General features: G+C 46.9%; 1 protein-coding gene across 1 annotated transcript in view; it reads left to right on the top strand.

Moving 5' to 3' along the window:
• Window positions 1-20,498, top strand: part of CPNE1 (copine 1) — a 61,787-nt gene extending 41,289 nt beyond the window's left edge. The window contains 5 exon segments of the mRNA XM_064729673.1: window positions 11,146-11,170; window positions 11,172-11,282; window positions 12,973-13,190; window positions 18,589-18,628; window positions 19,350-20,498. Coding sequence (XP_064585743.1) covers window positions 11,146-11,170; window positions 11,172-11,282; window positions 12,973-13,190; window positions 18,589-18,628; window positions 19,350-19,466 — 511 coding nt within the window. The 3' untranslated portion in view covers window positions 19,467-20,498.
• Window positions 20,499-21,974: the final 1,476 nt, after the last annotated feature.

The raw sequence follows: 21,974 nt of genomic DNA, 5'->3' as shown, positions 1-21,974 counted from the left end.
CTCTCCCTCCAAAGCACCTGATTTCCCAGATGTGTGGCAAGCAGGAATGTCTCTCCTGGTCACCCACCTTGCCCTTAGCTAAGATCAAGCTGTGGACTGTGTTCAGGGCAGAAGATAATGGAGGGGAAATCTTGAGAGAAAAGCCTAAATTCATTGCAGTGCCTCAGAAGAAACTGGGATCAGGTTTCTGCTATTTGAAACACTCAGCACAAAAGTGATGCTCAAAATCCTACAGCCTGCTGCTGAGCTCTGAGGGGGTCTCTCTCTCTCTACCTCTTTTAAGCAGAATCCAACCACCTCAGACTGGGACAATCACTGATCCAAATCTCAGTAGGAAGAGGGATAGCTATAAATAAGGAAAATCACCTTATAAGGCCCCGCTGTGGTAAAAAGTGCAGTGTCCACTTTGAATTCAAATGAAAATCTGACAGTAACTTGAGCTCAAAGGCAGGTCACTTCTACAGGCTGTGTCAGGGTGAAATTACACCAACAGTCTGATTCACTTAGGTCATCACAGACTTCCTGGTGCTCATATACACCAGGGGAGGTTCAGACACTAATTACATCTGGTCTCTCATAAGCCATCCTATTGATGACTAAGCACTTTACTTTGATTTCTTCTCTTCAGATTCCTTGAAGTGTTTACAGCTCCTGTTCTTGCTATTTTTACTGCTCACATACTTGATTCTCGTGGATTACTACAGTAGATATGTTTAATATAAACCTTCTTTATCTCAAAAGGTTTTCCTATGGATCCAGTATACTGATTAAATGCCAGGGACCAAGGCCATTCAGCATTGCTTTGGGTAGAGGTACTCTCTAGTTCTAAAGCTTCAGTTATAATTCCATACAAAACAATTCTGTACACTAAAGTATGAGCTACTCCCGACCGCAATATACTCATTTTGCCCGAATAAGTTTTAGTCTCAGTTCATTGTCTCCTGGTGTCACTCCTGAAGGGGCTTCTGGGCCTTCTTCACCCGAGAGTGATGGATCCAGCATTCTGCTCCTTGATTTTGATTGCAGTGAAGGTGGTGAGAGGTACTTGCAGTGGTCTCTCCCACTGTGGTTCCGAAGTCTTCTCTGTAAGAGACTTAACATATACATCAACCCCAGGCTATCCAACTCCCTGCTCCGAGTTCCAGCCACAAGTTTCTCAATTACTCTGAGCTGTTTGCTTAATGCCACCATGTAAGTGGACATTCTGGACATTCCCCTTGTATTCTATTGTCTTCTATAAGGCATTCCAAAAGGATTCAGCATTCCTTTAGCTCAAAAGGTTTAGTTTGAATTTGCAATAGTGCTAGTGGAAGAGCTTCTTGCCCCAGTCTTACGATTTGCTGCTTAATCAAATGATTCATTCTCTCCCCTGGCCGCTTGATTGGGGGCAGTATGGGGTGTGAAGTTCTTAATCTATGCCCAGATGGCTACTAATCTGTTGCACTATTTTGGAAATGAAAGGTGATTCTTTATCTGAGGATATTGTGGCTGGAACTCTGAAGCGTGGTATTATCTCTTGTAAAAATGATCTGGTCACCTCTTGAGCTTTGACAGTTCTGGTGGGGAATGTTTCTGGCCACCCTGAAAATGTATCTATTAATACCAGTAAATACTGATACCCCCCTTTCCTTGGGAGTTCTGAAAAGTTGATTTGCCACTGCTATACAGGCCCATGGCCTCTCCCAGTCTGACCAAGTTTTGGCCCGGGGGTATTTTGAGGTTAGTCTGGAGGCAAGGATCACATTATCAGCTTACCTGAGTGATAGTGGCATATAAATTCCTGACAATGATACAACAGCCCTTTCAATCAGATGTGTGTTCTAGAAAGCCTGTGGGAATTACTACTTCAAAGTCAACACTTCATTCCAGTGCACTCTGTATCACTCGCAGCCTTGGTCATTTTGAGAAAGGAGCCACACTCTATAAAAGGCTTTAAGTAATTAGGCCCTAGTGTGTTTTCTAGTGCCCTTCCTTCACTAGTAACCACGAAAATGGGAAGGGATTACTAGCTCTCTTTCAATGGTAGCCCACCCCTTGCAGTTGTACGTCTCTTTTGGTTAGTATTATTGTATTATGGCTTACCTTCGAGGAAAATCTGTACCTCACCCTTTGCTGCTTTCTTTGCCTCTCCATCCGCCAGCTCATTTCTTTCCTCCAATTTTAAGCTCACTCTCTGGTGTGCCTTAATATGCCTTTTCAGGTAACTGAACTGCTTCCAGCTGCTGGATTGTCTCTTCTTTCCTGTGAGGTCAGCAGTCCCCTTTCCTTCCAGATGGCTCCATGTGCATGCACAACTCTGAATGCCTTTTGCTGTTTCTAAGGCATGGGTCCATGCATTTATCTCAGCATCTTCTGCAGAGGTACCTGTTGGTAAGGGTCCACACTCTATTACCTCTCTGCAGGTAGTCACTGTGAACTTTGCAATGTCGCTTTCTTGTCAGTGAACCAGGTCTCTGCATCGTCCGGAGGAGTGTCCTTTAAGTCTGGGCGGCTGGAGTAGGTAGCTTCAATGGTCTCCAGGCAATCGTGGTGCACTGCTTCTCCTTGATTCTACTGAGAAAAGAAGCTGGGTTGACAATATTAGTCACCACTATCTCTCTATCATCTTGCTCTACCATGATGGCCTGGTATTTCAGAAACCTCTCTGGTGAAAAGCCAGTGGCCACTCTTTACTTCCAGTACTGCAGACACTGTGTGGGACACTAGCACAGTCATTTTTGTCCCAGGATAAACTTGTGTGCCTCTTGAATGTTCAGCACAACTGCTGCTACAGCTCTGAGGCAACCTGGCTATCCTTTGGCTGTTGCATCTAGTTGCTTAGAGAGGTAAGCAACTGCCCTCCGGTATGGACCCAAGTCCTGAGCCAATATTCCCAGAGCAATTCCTTGCATGGAAAAATAGAAAGAATGCTTTACTTACATCTGGAAGTTTCAAAGCTGGAGCCGACATGAGGGGACTCTCTAGCTGGCGAAAGGCCCGTGTGGTGTCTCTTGTCCACTGGAGATCTCAGTTCCCATTGGCAATAAGAGCATAGAGGGGTCTGGAGAACAGTCCACAATTATGAACCCACAGCTGGCACTACACTGCCATGCCTAAGAAGGTTTGGAGTTCTTTCGTTGTCTGGGGTTCAGGGTTTGGCATAGGGCTTCCCTGCCTTAAAGTCTGCTGCTCAGCACTCACTTCTTACTCCAGGTAGATTACCTTCTGTTTCACTACCTGTGCCTTTTTCTTTGAGACTCTGCACCCTTGGAGTCCTAGGAAATTCAAAAGGCTTACCGTCCAGGCTTCTCTTGCTTCCCTTGTCCGAGTGGCTACTAGAAGACCATCTATGTACTGCAACAGCCTCCTTTCCTCTTGTGGAGCTTCCTGGGACTCTGGGTCCTTGCAAGCTGTTCTCCAATCGGAGTGGAGAATTTTGAAGCCTTCAGGCACATGGACTGTGTGAGCTTGTGTTTGAATGCAAAAATGTTCTGGCTGGCTTCATGGATAGGGAGGCAAAAGAAGGCATCTCTTAGACCTAAAACAGTGAACCAGGTTAGCTCAGGTGTTAAACAAGTTAGTAAGGTCTATGGATTTGCTACCACAGGGTACAAATTCTGTGTTATCTTATTGACAGCCCTTAATCCAGTACTACCAGTTATTGGACTGATTCCTTCCTTACCTTCCTTTTGAGGGTACTACTCAGTTCTCACTGGTTGTGTTCTTTCATTAAGCTTGATGGGGGAGCATCCCATGGGGGAGCATCTTTCACTCTCCCTGGTGCAGCAGAGGCCCATACCCTTGAAAACACTTATTTACTTATTCTAATATCTCCTTACTAATGTCTTTCTTAATTTCAGTGTCTGTTAATATTAAGCCTAACATCTTTATATTATTTGCTTCTAGAGTAACTTTTCTCATTTGAGAATGTTTAGCAAATTGAGCGAATTGTACAAAAGCTTTTAGGTACACATAGTACACATGTTACTTTAAAGGTTTGCAAAAGTATGCCTTTTCAGACTGGCCAGTTGTTCATTCCCCACACTACAACATAAACATTCTCCACAGGTACTAAAGCTTTATTTAAAACTGAACACATGACCCTTGTGCTGACAAAAATTCTTCCCTTTTGGGAAGGTTACCTTTACCCCTCCTCCCTTACCTTGGGAGGAAGCCTTTACAAATCATATGTACTCATTTTGCGAACTGTGATTGCTTCGCATTTCAGCGTGATAACCCTTGCCTGATTTCATACGTTGCTATCTTATGCTGCATGCTGAACAACATGTTTGATTTGCTTTCTCTTTGCCTTGTCTTCCTTTTCAGGGGCCAAGACCAGAGAGCAGTCTGATCTCACAGTCTCTTTGTCATTCTGGGTGATTTCTTAAAACAAAAGACATTTCAGCATACAAAAACTATCCCATTTATCTTCCTATTATAAAACAGTACTAACAGCAATGAAGCACTATAAATCTTTTTATTTTCTGAGCTGCTCTTACTGGCAACCTCCTCCCAATGAGCCCCTCCCAAAAGGGGCTAATTTAGGAACCTGTTTGCTCTGGTCAGTTCTTATTATTTATTTCTCCTTGCCCTATCCCACTTCCATTCAAACCTTTTTACAGACCTTCACAGTAGTTTCTCAGTTTTCCTCCTATACACACAGCTCCAGGTGGCAGGTATCAGATGTGATTCCCACACACAAGCTCTAAGACCTTAGGTTCTGAATCCGCTTGACCAGAAACCTTTAATTTACACTCGGGGCGTGTACCCTGACACTTATTGGAACAGCAAAACAGCAATACCAGTGTTTCTCATAAACACCGCACTGCAATAATACCTGCACATCCAGCTTTTGCCCACAGGCCATTCCCGTGTTCCCTGGGGAGACAGGGCAGCCAGAGCTGTCCCTGTGCCCAGGGCGCAGCCACTGTCACCTCACACAGCGTGCCAGCCTCTTGATGTACCAAAGGCTCCCCAAAATTGCCCGCAAAGGCTGGCTATTCTGTTTATTACAGAGAACTTTAAATCCTTTCAGCAGATTGTTTCCAGTAAAGACTTACTGCAGTACCAACCGAAGTCTCATAAATCTCATAAGTCTCATTAACTAATTCATCTCATTCATCCCTTCTATATAAACTCTGTTTTACAAAATATCAGTCTTTTCTAGTTCTCTTCTTGCACAATCTAATTAAGCATTGTGTCTACTTACACTTGTTTTGCTGCTTTGCAAAAGGGCTGTGCTAGTCACAGCCAAAACTCTGATATACCTGCAGACACAGACACACGCACCCCCCCCCCCCGCCTTATCTCAAATTCACTAGAGCCAAGGCTTGAATTGCTGTGAGGGGGAGAATTCTTGGAATTCTTTTAACTCACTTTATCGAAGTTAAACATAAATCACCGTACTATAGCTCTCCTATGTAAAATGCTACTCTTGTTGCAACAAAATCTTAAAATCTCCACAAACACCACTATACAATCTGAGAATCAAATTACCACAATGCAGCGGAAGAAAATCACCACACAAAATCACTGGGAAGGCCATATTCCTCAAAGTGCTCACTTTTCTCAACACAACACAGCACACCATAATTCGGCATTTACTCAAATCAATTTTTCCTGGACACAATCAAAATAACAGCACGCAGTCTAGAGATCAAGTCCAAACATCCAAGGCAAAGGAACTCTCTGAGCTCATACTCACGGTTAAAATGTACCAAATCTACACAAATCACTACATTCAAACACGATAAATACCATCACTGACATTCCTCCACTCACTTCTCTGCGGGGCACTTCTCTCCCTGCCCCCGCAGCCTGCTGCAGCCGGCGCCTCTGGCCTCACTCGGCTGCTTCAAACACGGGGAGTACTGACCCATCCCCGCACTGTAGGGCACTGTAGATTTACTCTCTTTTATACACCATACACATATCACCTGCACGATCACAAACACAGTGCACTGGCCACACACATTAACCATACAGCAACACAGTGTCCGGACATCACACACACACACAAACAAAACACACGGGCTCACCAGTTCTGCTCCATCAGAACTATGAATCCTCAATACACACATACACGGGTTCACCCGGCTTACCCCCAAAGCCGCTAGCGGTCTGCTCCATCAGAACGATGAACCCGGCCTCTAATACAGCTGCTCTATCAGCTGAACCCATGAACCCAGACGTCTCTGGGTGGTTTACTCCCTTTCTCTCCTTCCTCCCCCCCCTGGGGCCCCATACATACCGTATTCTTCTCCGCAGGCCAGCGGGTCGTTGTCTGTCCTCGCAGGTGGCAAGTTGAGACAAGCGGAGCCCCACCAGGAAAAAATCCTGGGGCGCGCCATGGAGGTCCGTCTATCCCCCCTGCCCCGCGGGGACAGAGAACTCCTGCCTTGGCTCGCCAAAATGTTTTGCGGAGAAAAGAAGAAACCTCACAACTTGTAAAAGTTGTAAAGCCCGGTATGCTTTTATTACGACGCGCGCCGGACGCAAGACTCCCCAAAAGGGCATGCGTACCCCTGAAGATTTCAGACCTCCTTTTATCCCCCTTCCAAATGCATATGCATACAGTTTCACAATAAGTTCATACATATTCATCTTGCATGACACTTAGCACTAATTCTTCTTTATCGGAGGAATTCCTAGGTCGGGGGCAGATTGACCTCGTGGTTTTTCTGTTTTTCTTTCTCTGTCTCCTCGCTGTCTCTGGAACGCGGCCTCTCCTTCAGCTTTAGCTCCACAGACCCTTCACCTCTCCCAGACACTTCACCTACTCTGTCTCACCCCTGCCATGGGCAGGGAGACCTTTTGCTACACCAGGGCTGCTCAGAGTTCTATCCAACCTGGCCTTGAACACTTCCAAGCAAGGGGCAGCCACAACTACTCTGGGCAACTTGTTCCAGTGCCTCACCACCCTCACAGCAAAGAAGTATCTAATCTAAACCTACTCTGTTTGAATCCATTCGTCTTTTTCCTGTCACTACATGCTCTTGTAAAAGTCCCTGTCCATCTTTCTTGTAAGCCCCCCTTAGGAACTGGAAGGCTGCAATTATGTCACCCCTAAGCCTCCTGTTTTCCAGGCTGAACAAACCCAATTCTCTCAGCCTTTCCTCCTAAGAGAGGTGCTCCATTTCCCCTGATTAACCTGGTGGCCTCCTCTGGACTGGCTCCACCAGGTTCGTGTCTGTCTGGCACTGAGGACTCCAGAGCTGGATGCAGCACTGCAGGTGGGGCCTGAACTGAGGGGACTGGAGGGGCAGAATCTCCTCCCTTGACCTGCTGCCCACACTTCTTTTGATGCAGCCAGGACATGGTTGGTTTCTGGGTGCCAGCACACACGGCCGGGCGTGTGCAGCCTCTCATCCACCAGCACCCCCAAACCCTTCTCATCAGGGCTGCTCTCGATCTGTTCCTGCCCCGCTCTGGATCAATACTGGGACTGATACCCAGCTCAGATGCAGCACCAGCATCTGGCCTTGTTAAACCTCAGAGATTCCTGTGGGCCACTTCTCAGGCTTGTCCAGGTCTCTGTGGATGGCCCTGTCCTTCAGGTGTGTCATCTGCAAACCGGCTGAGGGTACACTTGTTCCCTTCATGTACTAATGAAGATATTAACCAACACTGGTCCCAGTATGGAGCCCTGAGGGACCCCACTTGTCACTAACGTCCATTGGGACCCTGAGCCATTGACCACTACTCTCTGGATGTGACTGTCCAACCACTTTGTTATCCATCTAACAGTCCACTCATCAGCTTCATCTCTCTCCAATTGAGAGAGAAGTATGTTGTCGGGATCTGTGTCAAAGGCTTTACAGAAGTCCATATAAATGACATCTCTGTCCCCTCCCTTGTCTACTGAGCGATGCCTTTGTGCAAGGCCCCTGGGTTGGTCAGGGAGGACTTGCCCTTGGTGAAGCCATCTATGGGTCCCACAGACTTAAGTACATTCAGATACCTCAGGTGATCACACACCTGATCTTTACTTACAGTGGGAGGGACTTAGCTCCTCCAGTCCTCAGCCTGCTGTCCATCCACTCAAGAGGTGTGGAAAGAGAGTTTGCCATTGAAAGCTGAGGCAAAAAAGCTATTGGGTACCTCAGCCTCCTCATCTGTTGTTACCAGTTTTCCAGCATTGTTGATCAGGGTCTAACACCTTTGACTTTTCTTTTCTGGTTAATGGGCCTATAGAAGCCCTTCCTTTTACCCTTTGCCTACTTTGTCAGGTTCAGTTCCAGCTCCACCTTGGCCACCCCTACACAACTGAACTTTATACTCTTCGTGGGTGACCTGTCTTAGCTTCAACTGTCTATGCATTTGTTTCTTTCCCTTTAGTTTGACCAGCAGTTCCCTACTCAGCTATAGTGGTGTCTTGCCTTCCTTGCCTGATTTCTTGCTCCTGGGATTGCTAGCTTTTGTGTTCTATGGAAAGCTTCCTTAAAAGTCTGCCAAGGTCTGTTCTTCTCCCTTGTCCCCGAGGGCAGTATCCTAGAGGATCCCACTGGTTGTCTCTCTGGAGAGCTGGGCGTCTGCTTTCCTAACCTTCAGGAGCCTAATTTTACCTGACCCATATTTGTCAGGACTGCCAATTTCATCAATGCAGTCAGTGCAGGTTGCCTCTGATCTTGATGTTCCCAATTTGCTGCCTTGCGTTGGTGACCAGCAGATCCAGTAATGCATCCTCTCTGGCAGGGCTGTTGATTATGGGGGTCAAGAAGTTTTCTTCTTCCATGCATTCCTGGAGTCTCCTGGATTGCCTACAGCTCACTGTGCTACTTTCCCAGCAGATGCCAGGACAGTTCAAGTCCCCCAGCAGGACAAGAGCCTCCCGTAGCTGGAGCAGAAAAGTTTCATCAACAGGCTCCCCTTGATCTGGCAGTCTGTGGTGGACCCCAACCATGAAGTTCCCTTTGTTGCCTTGGTCACTAATTTTTACCCACAGGCTTTCTATCTGATTTTTACCCACATAGCTGCTCTTCACACTCAGTCCACCTCTTGGTATAGAGGGCAGCCCTTCCGCCTCTTCTTACTCTCCTGTTCCTTCCTGACAGCCTGTAGCCATCAATAGCTGTATACTCTAGTGACAGGGTTCCCATGGATGTCTGTCATGGTTTGACCAGGAAGGAGTGGGAATTCTGGGAAGCTGTGGTCAAACCAATGAAGGTTTTGGGTTTCATACTGACACCTGGTGTAGCCAGTGGGGTTTGGACACACCTCCGAGAATACACAGGGGTTAAAAGCAAGGCACTGCCCTGGCACTTCCTCTTTTGGACATCGTCGGGCGAAGAGGTCAGATCTCTTCCCCCGCCCGGCCCGCTGCTGCTGGGCGGGGGAGGGGCCGGCCATGCGGTAGGCCTGGGGCCTGGACAGAGGTGGGGGTTGAGGGGGCTTTCAAGGATGGAAGGGTGGCGGAGCCCCAAGAGACATCGAGACATCGGGCAGCCAGCCCCCCCCCCCCCCCCCCCCCCCCCCCCCCCCCCGGAGAGAGAGAGCCGGCGGCACCGAATGTGATGGCAGCCAGCCAGGAGGAGAAGGGGGGAGGGAGAGAGAGCCCGGCCGGCCGCAGCAGCAGCACGTGTGGGAGTATCATCTCGTCCCAGGACAGACAGAGACTGAAAACTTTTAACCCTTTCTTGCATGATTGGGGCCTTGCAAAAATGCTAATCCTCCTCGAAGCTGAATAAGAAGGGAGATGAGAGATGAGATGAGATAAGGACTTTGGCCCGGAGATTGTGGAGATGATTGGATGGGGAGAGATGATTTGGAGTGGCCTTTTGGCTGGACTTTTTCTTGTAGCCATGGACTCAGTTGTTCCTGTGACACAGACTGCATTTAGGGGAGGCAGTGCCTCAAAACCAGGAGGGTTCATTCGTGAGGACCCCCCGGCCCCAGGGGGTTGGAAAAATATGGGGGGGACAGTTGTCCCAAAAGCAGAGACTGTGCCTTTTTGGAGTGAGACAAGGCATCCTTGAAAGACCACCCTAAAAGCAGCTCTGGCCATGTCTCGGTGGTGAGAGCACTGGGCATGGAAGGAACATGTCACAAGCGGCAAAAGGACTTTTTTTTTTCCCCGGGCGGTGCCGAAGTGACAAGGAAGCATCCGAGGTTTCAGTGTGTTTCCAGAAGCCTATGGAACAAGAAGGACTCCTTTCCTCTTCATGAACTGCAGTTTGAGTATACTAAAGTGTCGTGCCGGGCTGGGCAGTTGGTGTTTTTGAGAGAATGTATTGGATTGGGAAAGTCAGGGAGTGGGGAGGAGGAAAAGTGGTTTTTGTAAGGTTTTCAATTTTTTTTTTTCTTTTCCTTATAGTCTTTCCCTATTTTTTCCTGTAGTTTTAGGTAATAAAGTGTTCTTTATGTTTAAGTTGGAGCCTGTTTTGCTTATTCCTGGTCACATCTCACAGCAGACACCAGGGTGAGGCATTTTCATGGGGGGCACTGGCTCTGTGCCAGGCTCAAACCATGACAATGTCCCACCAAGTTTCAGTAAGGGCACAAAGTTGTAGCTTTCTAGGAGCACCAATGGCTTCCAGGTCCTCCTGTCTGTTGCTTGTACTCATTGCGTTGCTGTAAAGCACTCAGCTGGGCTGTTGGCTATATCGCCTTCCTGGAGGAATATTCATCATTCCTTTGAGATAATTTTCTGCTGTTTCCCTTTTGGCTTTTATTACCATAGGAAACCCTGGCTTGTCTCTGTAAGTGTGCAGGTGTGTTCCAGTGATACTCACACACTTCAAAGTTAGCGGGGTATAGATGCACTTTAGCTGGGCTTTTGATTTCACCCCCCAGATGCTGGCATGTCAGCCCTAGGCTCATGTCTGCCAAGTCTGGTCTTATTGCCTTCCCCTTCAAACCTAGTTTTAAGCCTTCTCAATCAGCCCTGCCTGCTCAAAAGCTAAAATCCTGAACTTTCTGATGTTAAAGGCACAAAAATAATGTGAAGAATTGTAGAATGGGGAAGAAATGTGCAAATCCTATCTCTGCAACTGTCCACTATTTTCATCTCCATGCTTCCTGTATTTCCAGTTATGCTGCTGCTTTATTTTCCCTTCAGGAGTTCACAGCTGTGTCAGTTGTCTTCTGGCTATGCTGTTTAGTAATGCTTATAAAATAATGACTGGAGGAATTGTGGGCTCTTGTGGCAGCTTTCCGTCCTCGTGTTGTGGGGATCCAAGGAATAGCGGATGCCCTACCACCAAATTCTGCCGCAGATCCAACTCTACAGGCCAACCAACTTCTCTCCTATTATAAACCACGTGGCAAGGTTTGCAGCACACTTGCTGCAACAAGGAACTGCTGCAGTAAGTGCAAGGTCTTCATTGTGGATATGCTTTGGGTTGATGTTTCTGTTTTCCATGTTGATGGTTGAATAGAATGGAATAGTAAATTGATGTTAACTTCCTTCCCTTGAATTCCAAGTTTGGTCTTCTGTTGTCAGCCTACAGAGAGCATGTCGATGCTCTCTCTTGGTACATACTCATATGAACCTATACTGAGTAGACACATTAGTTTCATTGCTCAAGTGATATTTATTTCTCTCCCAGTTTGCTGGCACTGTACTTACTGTTGCGTTGTACAGGGGTGCTGTGTTGGCTGTTCAGCCAGTTGGACTGAGGCAGCAGTTGCCTTGCTCTAATCTCTCTTACCAAGCTCTGTTACCTGTAGGGCATGCACATAGAATAGAGTTTTGTGCTGAACAATTTTGCTCTCAAGAATGTTGAGAAAAAACCTCTAAGTAGCTACCAGAGGGCTTGACTGTCTGTCCCACCATAGTGGCATGGAGTCTGAGAACTGTTCAATCAGTGTGCTGATTGCAGGGCATCTGTGCTTCTCTATGGTCATGGGCTCATTTGTGTGCTGCTCTGGCCATGTTTGCTGTTAAAATTTTACTTCGTTTTTTTAAAACTTAATTTGTTTTGCTTAAGAATGAAGGACTTGGATGTACTGATAGATTTTAGCTGATTTCATTCTGACAGACCAATCAGAAAATTTTGACATATACTGTGCTACTTGTTTTATCACCAAGCTCTGTCAGTATTTTGGTGCTCCTTAATGTTTGTATGTATATCAAATATATTTCCCATGCTGTGAGGCACTTGGGCTAAGGAGACCCATTTCTTGCATTTCTGAGGGTATTTTTTAACTTTGGGGAAATATTCCTCATTCTTGTAATGTGTTAAATATCTCTACTTTTTCTTTCAGATTTAAACCTAACTATTTAAATAAAGAATCAGCATTTGGGTACAGCAATTTGTGTTAACTGTGCTTTGGAATTGGAAATTCAGTTTTCTCTTATTTTCATTGTGTTTGCCTCCTTTTAAGTCTGTAAATAGCTGCTATAAAACAGCAGTTGCTCATTTCAAAACCAGGTACTAAACTTCAGCTTCTGAAAAATTATAGAAATTTTAAACACTTTACCACACTAAGACACTGGTTTGAGGTACTCCTTTCTTTCTGGAAAAGCCCTTGTTCCCTTCATGTTACCTCTAGAACCTCTCATGTTATTTATCACTGCTGTGTTTTGGATATCTAATACTTCTAATGCTTCTAATTAGACACACCTGAATTAAATTATCGATAAAAAAAGAACCAAGGCTTTTTGAGTTATACCGCAGGGATATTAAATATCTCTAGCTTTTCTGAACGCCAGTCAGTAAAACAGCACCTATCAGTGAATTTCCTATGCAGCTGTGTTTATTTACTAGTACTTTTTGTCTCTAGTACTTTTTGCCTATTGATGTAACTGTTCTTTATAAATTGAACTTAATACTTTCTCTTTTTTCTAGTACAGAGAATATTGGAAGTGCACAGTGAAAATCATTAGGCATAGGAAAAATGCGAATTAACATAAGTTTCTTTAATGTTCTGGTTTTGTCTCATGCACAGCAACATTTGATTTCTTTCTTAGCATAAGGGAGTGCTCTATCTGCCTTCAGTTATGTGAGCTCTGGTGTTGAAATACCTAACTGTATGCTTTCTCATGTTTTTCAGCAATATTTTATCTTGCTGATCATCACAGCTGGAGAGATCACTGATCTAGACCAAACTAGGCAAGCCATTGTTAATGCCTCTAATCTGCCCATGTCCATTATCATTGTTGGTGTTGGTGAAGCCAGTTTTAAAGCAATGGAGTTCCTTGATGGAGACAGCGGTGTTCTGAAATCTGTGACAGGAGAGCCAGCTGCAAGAACACAGCTCTTGCAGCTCCTGTTGTGTTGACACTGCAATGAGCAAATCATCCATGTAATGAATGATCTTCACCTTTGGAAATTTCTTCCGTGCTGGTGCCAAAGCTCGTGCCACGTCCCATTGACAGATTGTCGGAGAATTTTTTAGTCCCTGTGGAAGGACGACCCAATGGTACTACTGCAGAGGTGTTTCCTTGTTGATACTCGGAACTGAAAAGGCAAATCTCGGAGCATCATCTGGATGGAGCAGAATACTGAAGAAACAATCCTTGAGGTCAATGACCACAAGCGGCCAATCTCTGGGAATCATCGAGACAGATGGAAGTCCCAGCTGAAGTGGTCCCATGTCTTCTATGACTTCATTGATCTTCCTGAGATCATGTAACAACCTCCATTTGCCTGATAGCTTTTTCTTGATGACAAACACTGGAGAGTTCTAAGGGCTGTCTGTTGGCCTGATGTGTCCCTTCTGCAACTGTTCTTGGACCAGGTTTTTCAAAGCACTCAACTTTTTCTGTTCAAGGGGCCACTGATCCACCCAAACTGGACTGTCTGTTCTCCATGTCAACTTCAATGTGGCGAGTGCCACAGTGACCCCTATTAAAAATCCACTTTGATCTTCGCGCCCCATTGTGCCAAAAGGTCTCGACCCCAGACTGTGATTGGCTTTTGGACGACAAAAGGACGAATGATCGCCGTCTTGTCTCCTGGTCCCGTGACAACCATGGAATTCTCACTTTGCAGACACAGAGATACTCCCCCTATGCCTGAGAGAGAACCCAAGGGCGCAACCAAGCTCCAATTGCGTGGCCAAAAGATGTACGATATTACTGTGACATCCGCCCCTGTGTCGAGCATACCTCTGATCGCTATTGTCCTGTCTCCGCATGTCAATTGGCACGTGAGTGTGGGTCGATCTCCACCTATGTGTTTCACCCATGTTGTATGTACCTCAACATGTTCCTTCATAGGGAACCCTTCTTCGTCGAAGATTGACATGACTTCCCCAATGGCGTGTGGTGGCAAGGCAAAAGCTCTCGCAACCACAGTATTTTCCGGTACAGTCAATGGTGGACGAAGTGCTCTTGCCAGAACTGTCAATTCAGTATTTTTGTCTGCAGAGACAACTGTAGGGTAAACAATGAGTCCAAGGATGCTGCATTTGTCTTGTCCAACTATCAAGAAATCTTGTTTTTTGTGTGAATCTCCGTGGACACCTGTTGGTATCTCTGCATGATTTTCATCTAGAAAGCATACTAGTTTTGAAGCTGCCAATGCACACTGTGCCCCTGGTGGGAGTAGGTCCGGGTCGCTATGGAATCGACTGAGGGTTTTGCTGAGGGCGTCTGCTTGTCGCTCACTGATGATTGCCCTGTCTGCTCTTGTGTCACTGCCAGTGCTTGTGTCTGAGGGCGCTGGCGATTTACGGCCGCACTCCTTTTCCTGTTTCCCGGATGTGGTAACGGATTTCCTTCCACGTCTGTCTGAGAATAACATTCTTTCACAGAGTGCCTTCCTTTTCCACACCGTGCACAAATTGGTCTTTCCACTTTTTGTGCTGGCGCTGGTGTATGCGTTCGTGGACAATTCTTTCTTATGTGTCCAAACTCCCTACATTTGTAACACTGTCCTCCTGGGGGATTGCTCTTCTTCTGTATCGTTGCAAGAACTTTGTTGGTGTTCTCATTCTGTTGGTGAAGTATTTTTTCTAGTATCTTTTCCAACGCCTTGTCTTCTGATTGCCTCTCTGAGTGTCCCTTTATCTGTTCCTCCCATTCCTCTCTTAATTCGTTCTTCACAATCGATGCGACATGCTGAGGTGTCCCCACCTTGCTGCATGCCTCCACCATCTCTGCCAAGGATGGCTGTCCTGGCATGGCACTAAGGACCCGTTGACAATCCGGGTTGGCATTGCCGAAAGCCAAGCTCTCCAAGAGAGGCCTCTTCGCTTCTTCAATCGTCACCTGTCGATCCACGGCTTGCGTGAGTCAATCGATGAACGACATGAATGGTTCTGCGGGACCTTGCCTGATGCAAGAGAACAGAACATCCAGAGCTCCTGTTGGCGTAATCTGCATGATTGCCATTCGTGCTGCTTCTTTGATGTCATTTAACACTCTTCGTGGAAGACGCACTGCTTGTTCCCCTGAGTTGTCATCCGGAGGATCCCCTGCCAACTGTGCTTCTGTGAGATTCGCATTTGGCCCACCTTAATATCTATTTTGCAACTCGGAAAGATACTTTCTCCATCTTTTTTCCCAGACGAGACTCTGTGTGTCAGTGAGAATCATTGCCACAATGCTTCGGATATCATATGGCGTAAGGTCATACGTGGTGAATGTCCCTCTTAATAGTTGTTTGAAATATTGTGAATCCAGCCCAAAAGTTTGAGCCGCCTTCCCTAGGTCTTTGAGTGTTTCGTGACCCATCCTTTCCCATCTTGGATTCTGTCCCTGGGCATCATATGTCACCAGCATTGTGAAATCTCCTGAACCCGGAAATAAATGCTTGTCTTTTGCCAATGCTTTTTTGATGCGCTTCCAATCCATTGTCTTCACCAGCTGTTGAAATTCCTCCTCTGGAGATTCCATTGGAATTTGCATGAATAATGGAGTTGTAGAGGTCCTTGGTGATTCATTGTATTTCATTCTTTGCTTTGAGGTTTTCGGCCTCGCTCCTAAATCCGAAAAGGAAACTTGAGGATTTTGTTGATATTTCTTTTTTGCTGTATCAAATGAATGCAAGAAGCTTTTTGCTGCTTCTGCTGCTGACAGCATCCATGCTGGAACACCTTCCGATGCTGTGATCCATATGAAGTCTTCTGCTTGTTGCTGTGCTTCGTCTGAACTTTCATCGTCTTCGTAAAATCCCGAAGTTGAAGGATAATCCATTTGTTGTGTTATCATTGTCTTAGAAATACTCTTCTTTTTATATATTGTTGGAAAAAATCGCTGCATTGTTGCAGACTCGCCACGAGATGGCGCTGTGGCTCCACTGAACAGATCCGGCATATCGTGCACTTCTGACATTTCCCCACGAGGTGGCGCTGTCACCGGGCTCCGTGGCCCGGATGAAGGCACGAATTCAACTGCCCCCCGTTCAGCCGATTGCCGTGTCTGCAAACTTGTTTGAGACCGGGGCTGCCTGGCTTTTGATTCAACTGACAGTGGAGTTAGAATACGTGCGCGCCTGCCTTGGAGGGAAGAGACTTGAACTCCAAGGGTTTGGATTGAAGGCACCGGGACTGGAGAAGGGGTGGAGCCCCGGGATGTGGAACCCCGAGCACGGCCCCTCCTCGCCCGAGACGTCACAGGGGAACAAGCCCGCCTCCGCCCGCGCTCTGCTCTCCGCGCATGTGTGCTTTCAGAGCCGCTCCCCGTCTCTCCCAAGCTGACGTCACTCTCTCCTTCCCGTTCCGCCTCTGAAATTCCCTCCCTTTGGTCTGTCCCCGATTCTCTCTCCTCCTCCTCTGATGCTGTATCCACTCCTCCCACCGGTGCGGGCAGCCCGCCCCCCGCCGGCACCCGGGCCCGCTCCGCGATTCGAGCAGACCTCCGCGCCCTGCTTCCGGGTCTGACATCACAACCGCGCATCTCCTACATCTTTCTCTGACACCCTTTCGGGGCCACGCAGTCTCCCCTAATTCACTGCCGGTGTCTGACGTTCCCGCGCTGGTTTGGGACCCCCCCCCCCAGGGTTTCCGCGAGCCTTGCCCCTCGCGCGTGCCTTCAGCACCATGCCGGCCAGAGCAGCTGCCGTTTCCGACTTCATTTTCACGTAAGCCGCACCAGAATCCACATCTCTCATTACCTCCTTATTTGCGCCCCCCGCCTCAGCCTGCACTGCCGCCGCCGCGCCCCCGCGCACTGCCGCACCGTGGGAAAGCACTTCCATTCCCCCCTTCTCTCCCCCTCTAACCCCCCCCTCCGACTCCGCCACTTCTGAGTCGGAGCCTGAAGTCCCTGTGGTTTTTGGGGTTTCAGGGCGTTTTAGGGGTTTCTTTGGTGGTGGGACCTGAGGCAATGACATTATTTCCTGCTCCCATTCCTCGAGAGCTTTTCCTCCCTGTCTAGCTGGGGCCAGAGCCAATTTCTGTCTAGAACCTTGCTCTCTTCCCCCCGCTCCTGAGGGACCCGCAACATTCTGTTGCATCTCCAGCCGTTTTGACTGCGCAGAAATGCCTTGTAACATAATTCTTGCTGGAGACAGCAATTTTAAAGCTGTCTCATCCTTTTTTGTGGCAAAGAGATAGAGGTGCCTATTAATTTCTTGCCAAAATCCTACTTCAAACAACAGACACGTTTCTGAAAATGGGTAATTAAGCCTCACCCACAACAGGAGCTCTTTCAGCTCTTTCTTTCGGATCCCGACCGTATATGTCTGTGCTACGCCTTGTAAGGCTGATAAAATTCCCAGCTGTTCCTGGGACAGTGTGCTGCCCTTGTTCTTAAATTTTTTTGACCTTCTTACCGAATGTCTGTCGTCAGAGCTGTCCGAGGGCTCCTGATCTCCGTACAGTAGGTCACAGAAGAACGGTCCCAGAGGCGCCTTTCTGGTTCTGATCCGGACTGTTCTGCTACGAACTTTCTTCGACAGAAGCTGAGAGATGTAATTCTCAGTGACTGCTGTCTTTTCCAGACTCTCTCGGCCGTTTTTTTTTTCTTCTGGCTTGTCTCCCCAGGAGTTATCAGTGTTCTCCTGGGAATTCATCCAAATCCAGAGCTGTCCCTGTCGGCTCTTCAGTCTCAGCTCTTCAGGGCCGATATCCCCCCCCTTGGTGGGAGTAGCCCACGCAGCGGACGCCAGTTGTCCCGTTCTCAGCTGTTTTTGATGGCCTAGAAAGGCTCGGGATAGCCTTGGGGCAGCCCGCTCCCCAAAGGACGAAAGGAGCCTTCAGGTTTTTTCGGTCTTCAGCGTTTATTAATTTTTTATCTACAATATCTTCACTCGGCCCGACAGAGGTCTGCACAGCACGTCAGCCATGAGCACACTGCGTGCCCTCGGGGCGGTCAGTTATCTTTATACCCAAAATTACGTATAAGATATTTACCTTTTCCCCCCAATACCTTTCACCCTTATTGACAAGTGCACTTTTAGTAAAAACTAATCTCAAAGTGCCACCACCACCACAGAAGATGGACGACAAGAAGAAGAAGAAGAAGGACAGGACATGCTCCAATTCCTCCATCTTGTCTTCCTAGCACCCCTCTGTACCGAGATTCTCAACCCTGTGTTTCACACCATAACTAATCTGTCCCTTCACCATTTATCCCCCTGTGATTCTCCCATTCTCATACAGATGATGTTTCCTGTGCTGGATCAAAGTCCAACCACCAGACACTTCTGGCCACGTTCCAGGACCTCCGAGCCCCCCAAGGGTTGTCTTGGTGTCCCTGCACATCAGGACTGCTGTGCTGAGATCCCACATCCAGTTTGTGCCTTTCCAACAGTTCAAAAATATATGTTTTTTTTTTTTAATTCAGAAGAGTCCCATTGCCAGGATGTATGCATCCTAAAAATGACCACGCAAGCTGCATGCTCAGAGGACATGCCTGTGCAGCTTGTTCCTAGGGAGAGTTGAGATGTTGGCTTCTGTGTTCAAAGCTGTATCTTGCTATCTTGCCATTCTTGAGAGCCTTCATTGTATAATTGATTTCGCATACTGTCTCTTGGTTATTGCAGGATTAAAGGGGATGTTCTCTGTCCTGGTATATGAACATTTAGTAGAGAACTGAGATCATACTGTCAGTCTCTGATGTTGAGGCCCATGAGTGATTGAAGTTGAGGTCAGTCTTTGCTGCTGTTGAAAGCAGTCCAGTCACACACCAGCTCCCTGACTTTCACTGTTGGCATTGGTGTTTATGCATTTTGCATAGTCTATTGGCTTGAGTGATTCAAATGAAAACCCAAAGTGAGAGACCTTGCTAGTGGCTAGGGCAGTTTTCATCAGACTGGGGCCACATAAGGGCTATGTGAGTCTGAGGTTGAAGTGAGAACAAGTGGTTTTCATCAGCAGTGTTCACTGAGACTGACTGGAAGTGCTCCTAAAGCTGTAGCAAGCAATTATTAAAACCGAATGAGCAGGGGAGGTGTTCTGAATTCTCTAAGAGAGTGTTTCACTAGGCTACCAAATCTGTTCTTTGTGGTATTTTTGATTTATTCTCCCCGTTCTCTTTTCAGGCTTCCCAGGAAACACTTTCCCAGATAGTTCTGGCTGAAGTGCCCAAGCAGCTAGTGTCATAATATGAATGGCCGGGATGGCCTCCCCTGAAACTGCCAGAAGTCAAAGTGGTGTAGATTCAGCTAGCCCTGGCTACCTGTAGCACTGGGGTGAAGGAGAGCTGCCTGCAGCCACACTCTCTCTTGCACACTGTGGATGCTCAGTGCCTTGAGATTGCACCAGTCACACCACTTCTTTCACTTGTTTGCACTGAGTCTTTGATCTTTCAAAGATTTCTATTGAAAGAAATGTAAATACAGAAAAACCTCCAAGTGCTGGAAGTTTTTGTCACAGAAAGGTTGACCTTGTTTGTTTTCCACCTTGCAACAGCCACACTTTGTGATACATCACACTGCACATAGTTGCTTGACACAGCCCATCTGCTGCTCACTATGAGGGTAGGCCTCTGAACTGAGCTGCTCTAGTGCTGACCTTGGTGATAGAAGTGTTGCACCTGTGTTTGCTGTAATGACACTTACCATGTGCTACTGGATAGGTGTCTTTTATCAAGCTGCCTTTCAAATGGATGTGACCAAAGACTGTTGGTTGGATGCCTGAGGTAGTTCCTGTTGTCTTCATAAAGTGCCAGTATATTTTTTTTGTGTTTCAGTGACCATACCTTTTTGACCATACCTTTCTTTTTAATCACATTTTTCTATTAGCAAAATTTCTTTCTGTGATGAACTCTTGCTTGAAGCCATTGTTATAGTTCAAGAACACTGCACTTGGCTTATTTATGTGGGTTAAATGAGAATTAATCATTAATTAATGGAATTGGGGTGAGATTAATGAGTCATATTAATGTGACTTTAAAAATCCTGCAGATGGAAACACTGAAATGAAGATGCTTTGAGTGAATTCTTTATATCACACAAGTTACAAAGTGAAGAAGTAACTTTTCTGTGGAAGTCCAAGGAGGTGCCACCTCGGTAGTGTGAAGTGTGCATTACATGATCTGGGGACTGTAGAACAGGCATATGATAGCAAAGCACAAATGTTTTGAGGAAGTTGGTTTATTTCAAAGTAGAGAAAAAAATCTTGGGGTTGTCATTGCACTACAAGTTTCAACACTTTCAGTTATATAAATAAATACCATACTTTGACTTAGATAACATGTCTGGACTCTGGTTTCCTTCCTGGACTTTTCCCTTTGTTTTCCAGCAATGTGGATGGTGATGTTTCAGTATCTGAGAGAGCCTAGGTTCAGTGAGATCCAAATAAAAAGCAGACCCAGTTGTCCATCATTGTTAATTTTGTTCCCCTTTAAGACTGCTGAATCCCACAGCCCTTTCCTGCAGCAAAATAAGATATTCCTTTACTGTGAAGTTGCAAAATGTATTCTCACCATCTTCTGGTTTATCTACCTGATAAACCAGAAGATGGTGAGAATACATTGACAGACTGCATCTGTGATCCAGGCCCTGAAACTTAAATTACAAGCTTGAGTGAAAGAAGAACTTGGGGTTGAATTCACAGAATTCACAGAATGACTAGGTTGGAAGAGACCTTCAAGATCATCAAGTCCAACCCACACCCTAACACCTCAACTAAACCATGGCACTGAGTGCCACATCCACGTGCATGGATGGTGACTCCACCACCTCCCTGGGCAGGCCATTCCAGTACTTTATCACTCTTCAGTAAAAAACTTTTTCCTAATGTCCAACCTATGTTTCCCCTGGTGCAGCTTAAGACTGTGTCCTCTGGTTCTGTTAGTTGTTACCTGGAGAAAGAGACCAACCCCCCAGCCCACCTGGCTACAACCACATTTCAGGAAGTTGTAGAGAGTGATAAGGTCACCCTCAAGTCTCCTTTACTCCAGACTAACAGCTCCCTCTGTCATTCCTCACAGGGTTTGTATTCCAAGCCCCTCAGCAGCCTTGTTGCCATCCTCTGGGCGTGCTCAAGTGTCTCAAAGTCCTTCCCAAACTGAGGGCCCAGAACTGAACGCAATACTCAAGGTGGGTCCTCACCAATGCCCAGTGCAGGGGCAGAATGCCCTTCCTGCTCTTGCTGGCCACACCACTCCTGATCCAGGCCAGGAGCCATTGGCCTTCTTGGCACCAGGGCACACTGCTGGCTCACATTCAGCTGGCTGTCAACCAGTAGCCCCAGGTCCCTTTGTGCCTGAGCACTGTCCAGCCACACTGTCCACAGCCTATAATGTTGCAGGGGGTTATTGTGGCCAAAATGCAGAACTGGGCACTTGGATTTGTTAACTTTATCCTATTGGACTCTGCCCATCCATCCAACCGTTCCAGGTCTCCCTGCAGAGCCCTCCTACCCTCCAACAGATGGACGCTCCCAGCTTGGAGTTGTCTGCAAATTTACTAATGGGAGACTGAATACCCTCATCCATGTCATCAATAAAAATATTGAACAGAACTCACCCCAGAACAGAGCCCTGAGGGACACCCCTGGTGCCTGGCTGCCAGCTGGATACAGCACTGTTCACCACCACTCTCTGGGCCATGCAGCCAGTTCTGAGCCCAGCACAGAGTGCTGCTGTCCCAGCCCTGGGCTGCAGCTCTTCCAGGAGTGTGCTGTGGGAGACAGTGCCAAAGGCCTTGCTGAAGTCCAGATAC

This window comes from Zonotrichia leucophrys, chromosome 20 (genome assembly GCF_028769735.1).
Source record: "Zonotrichia leucophrys gambelii isolate GWCS_2022_RI chromosome 20, RI_Zleu_2.0, whole genome shotgun sequence".
In the NCBI taxonomy this organism is placed as follows: Eukaryota; Metazoa; Chordata; class Aves; order Passeriformes; family Passerellidae; genus Zonotrichia; species Zonotrichia leucophrys.
This window is presented reverse-complemented; position numbering and strand designations above follow the sequence as displayed.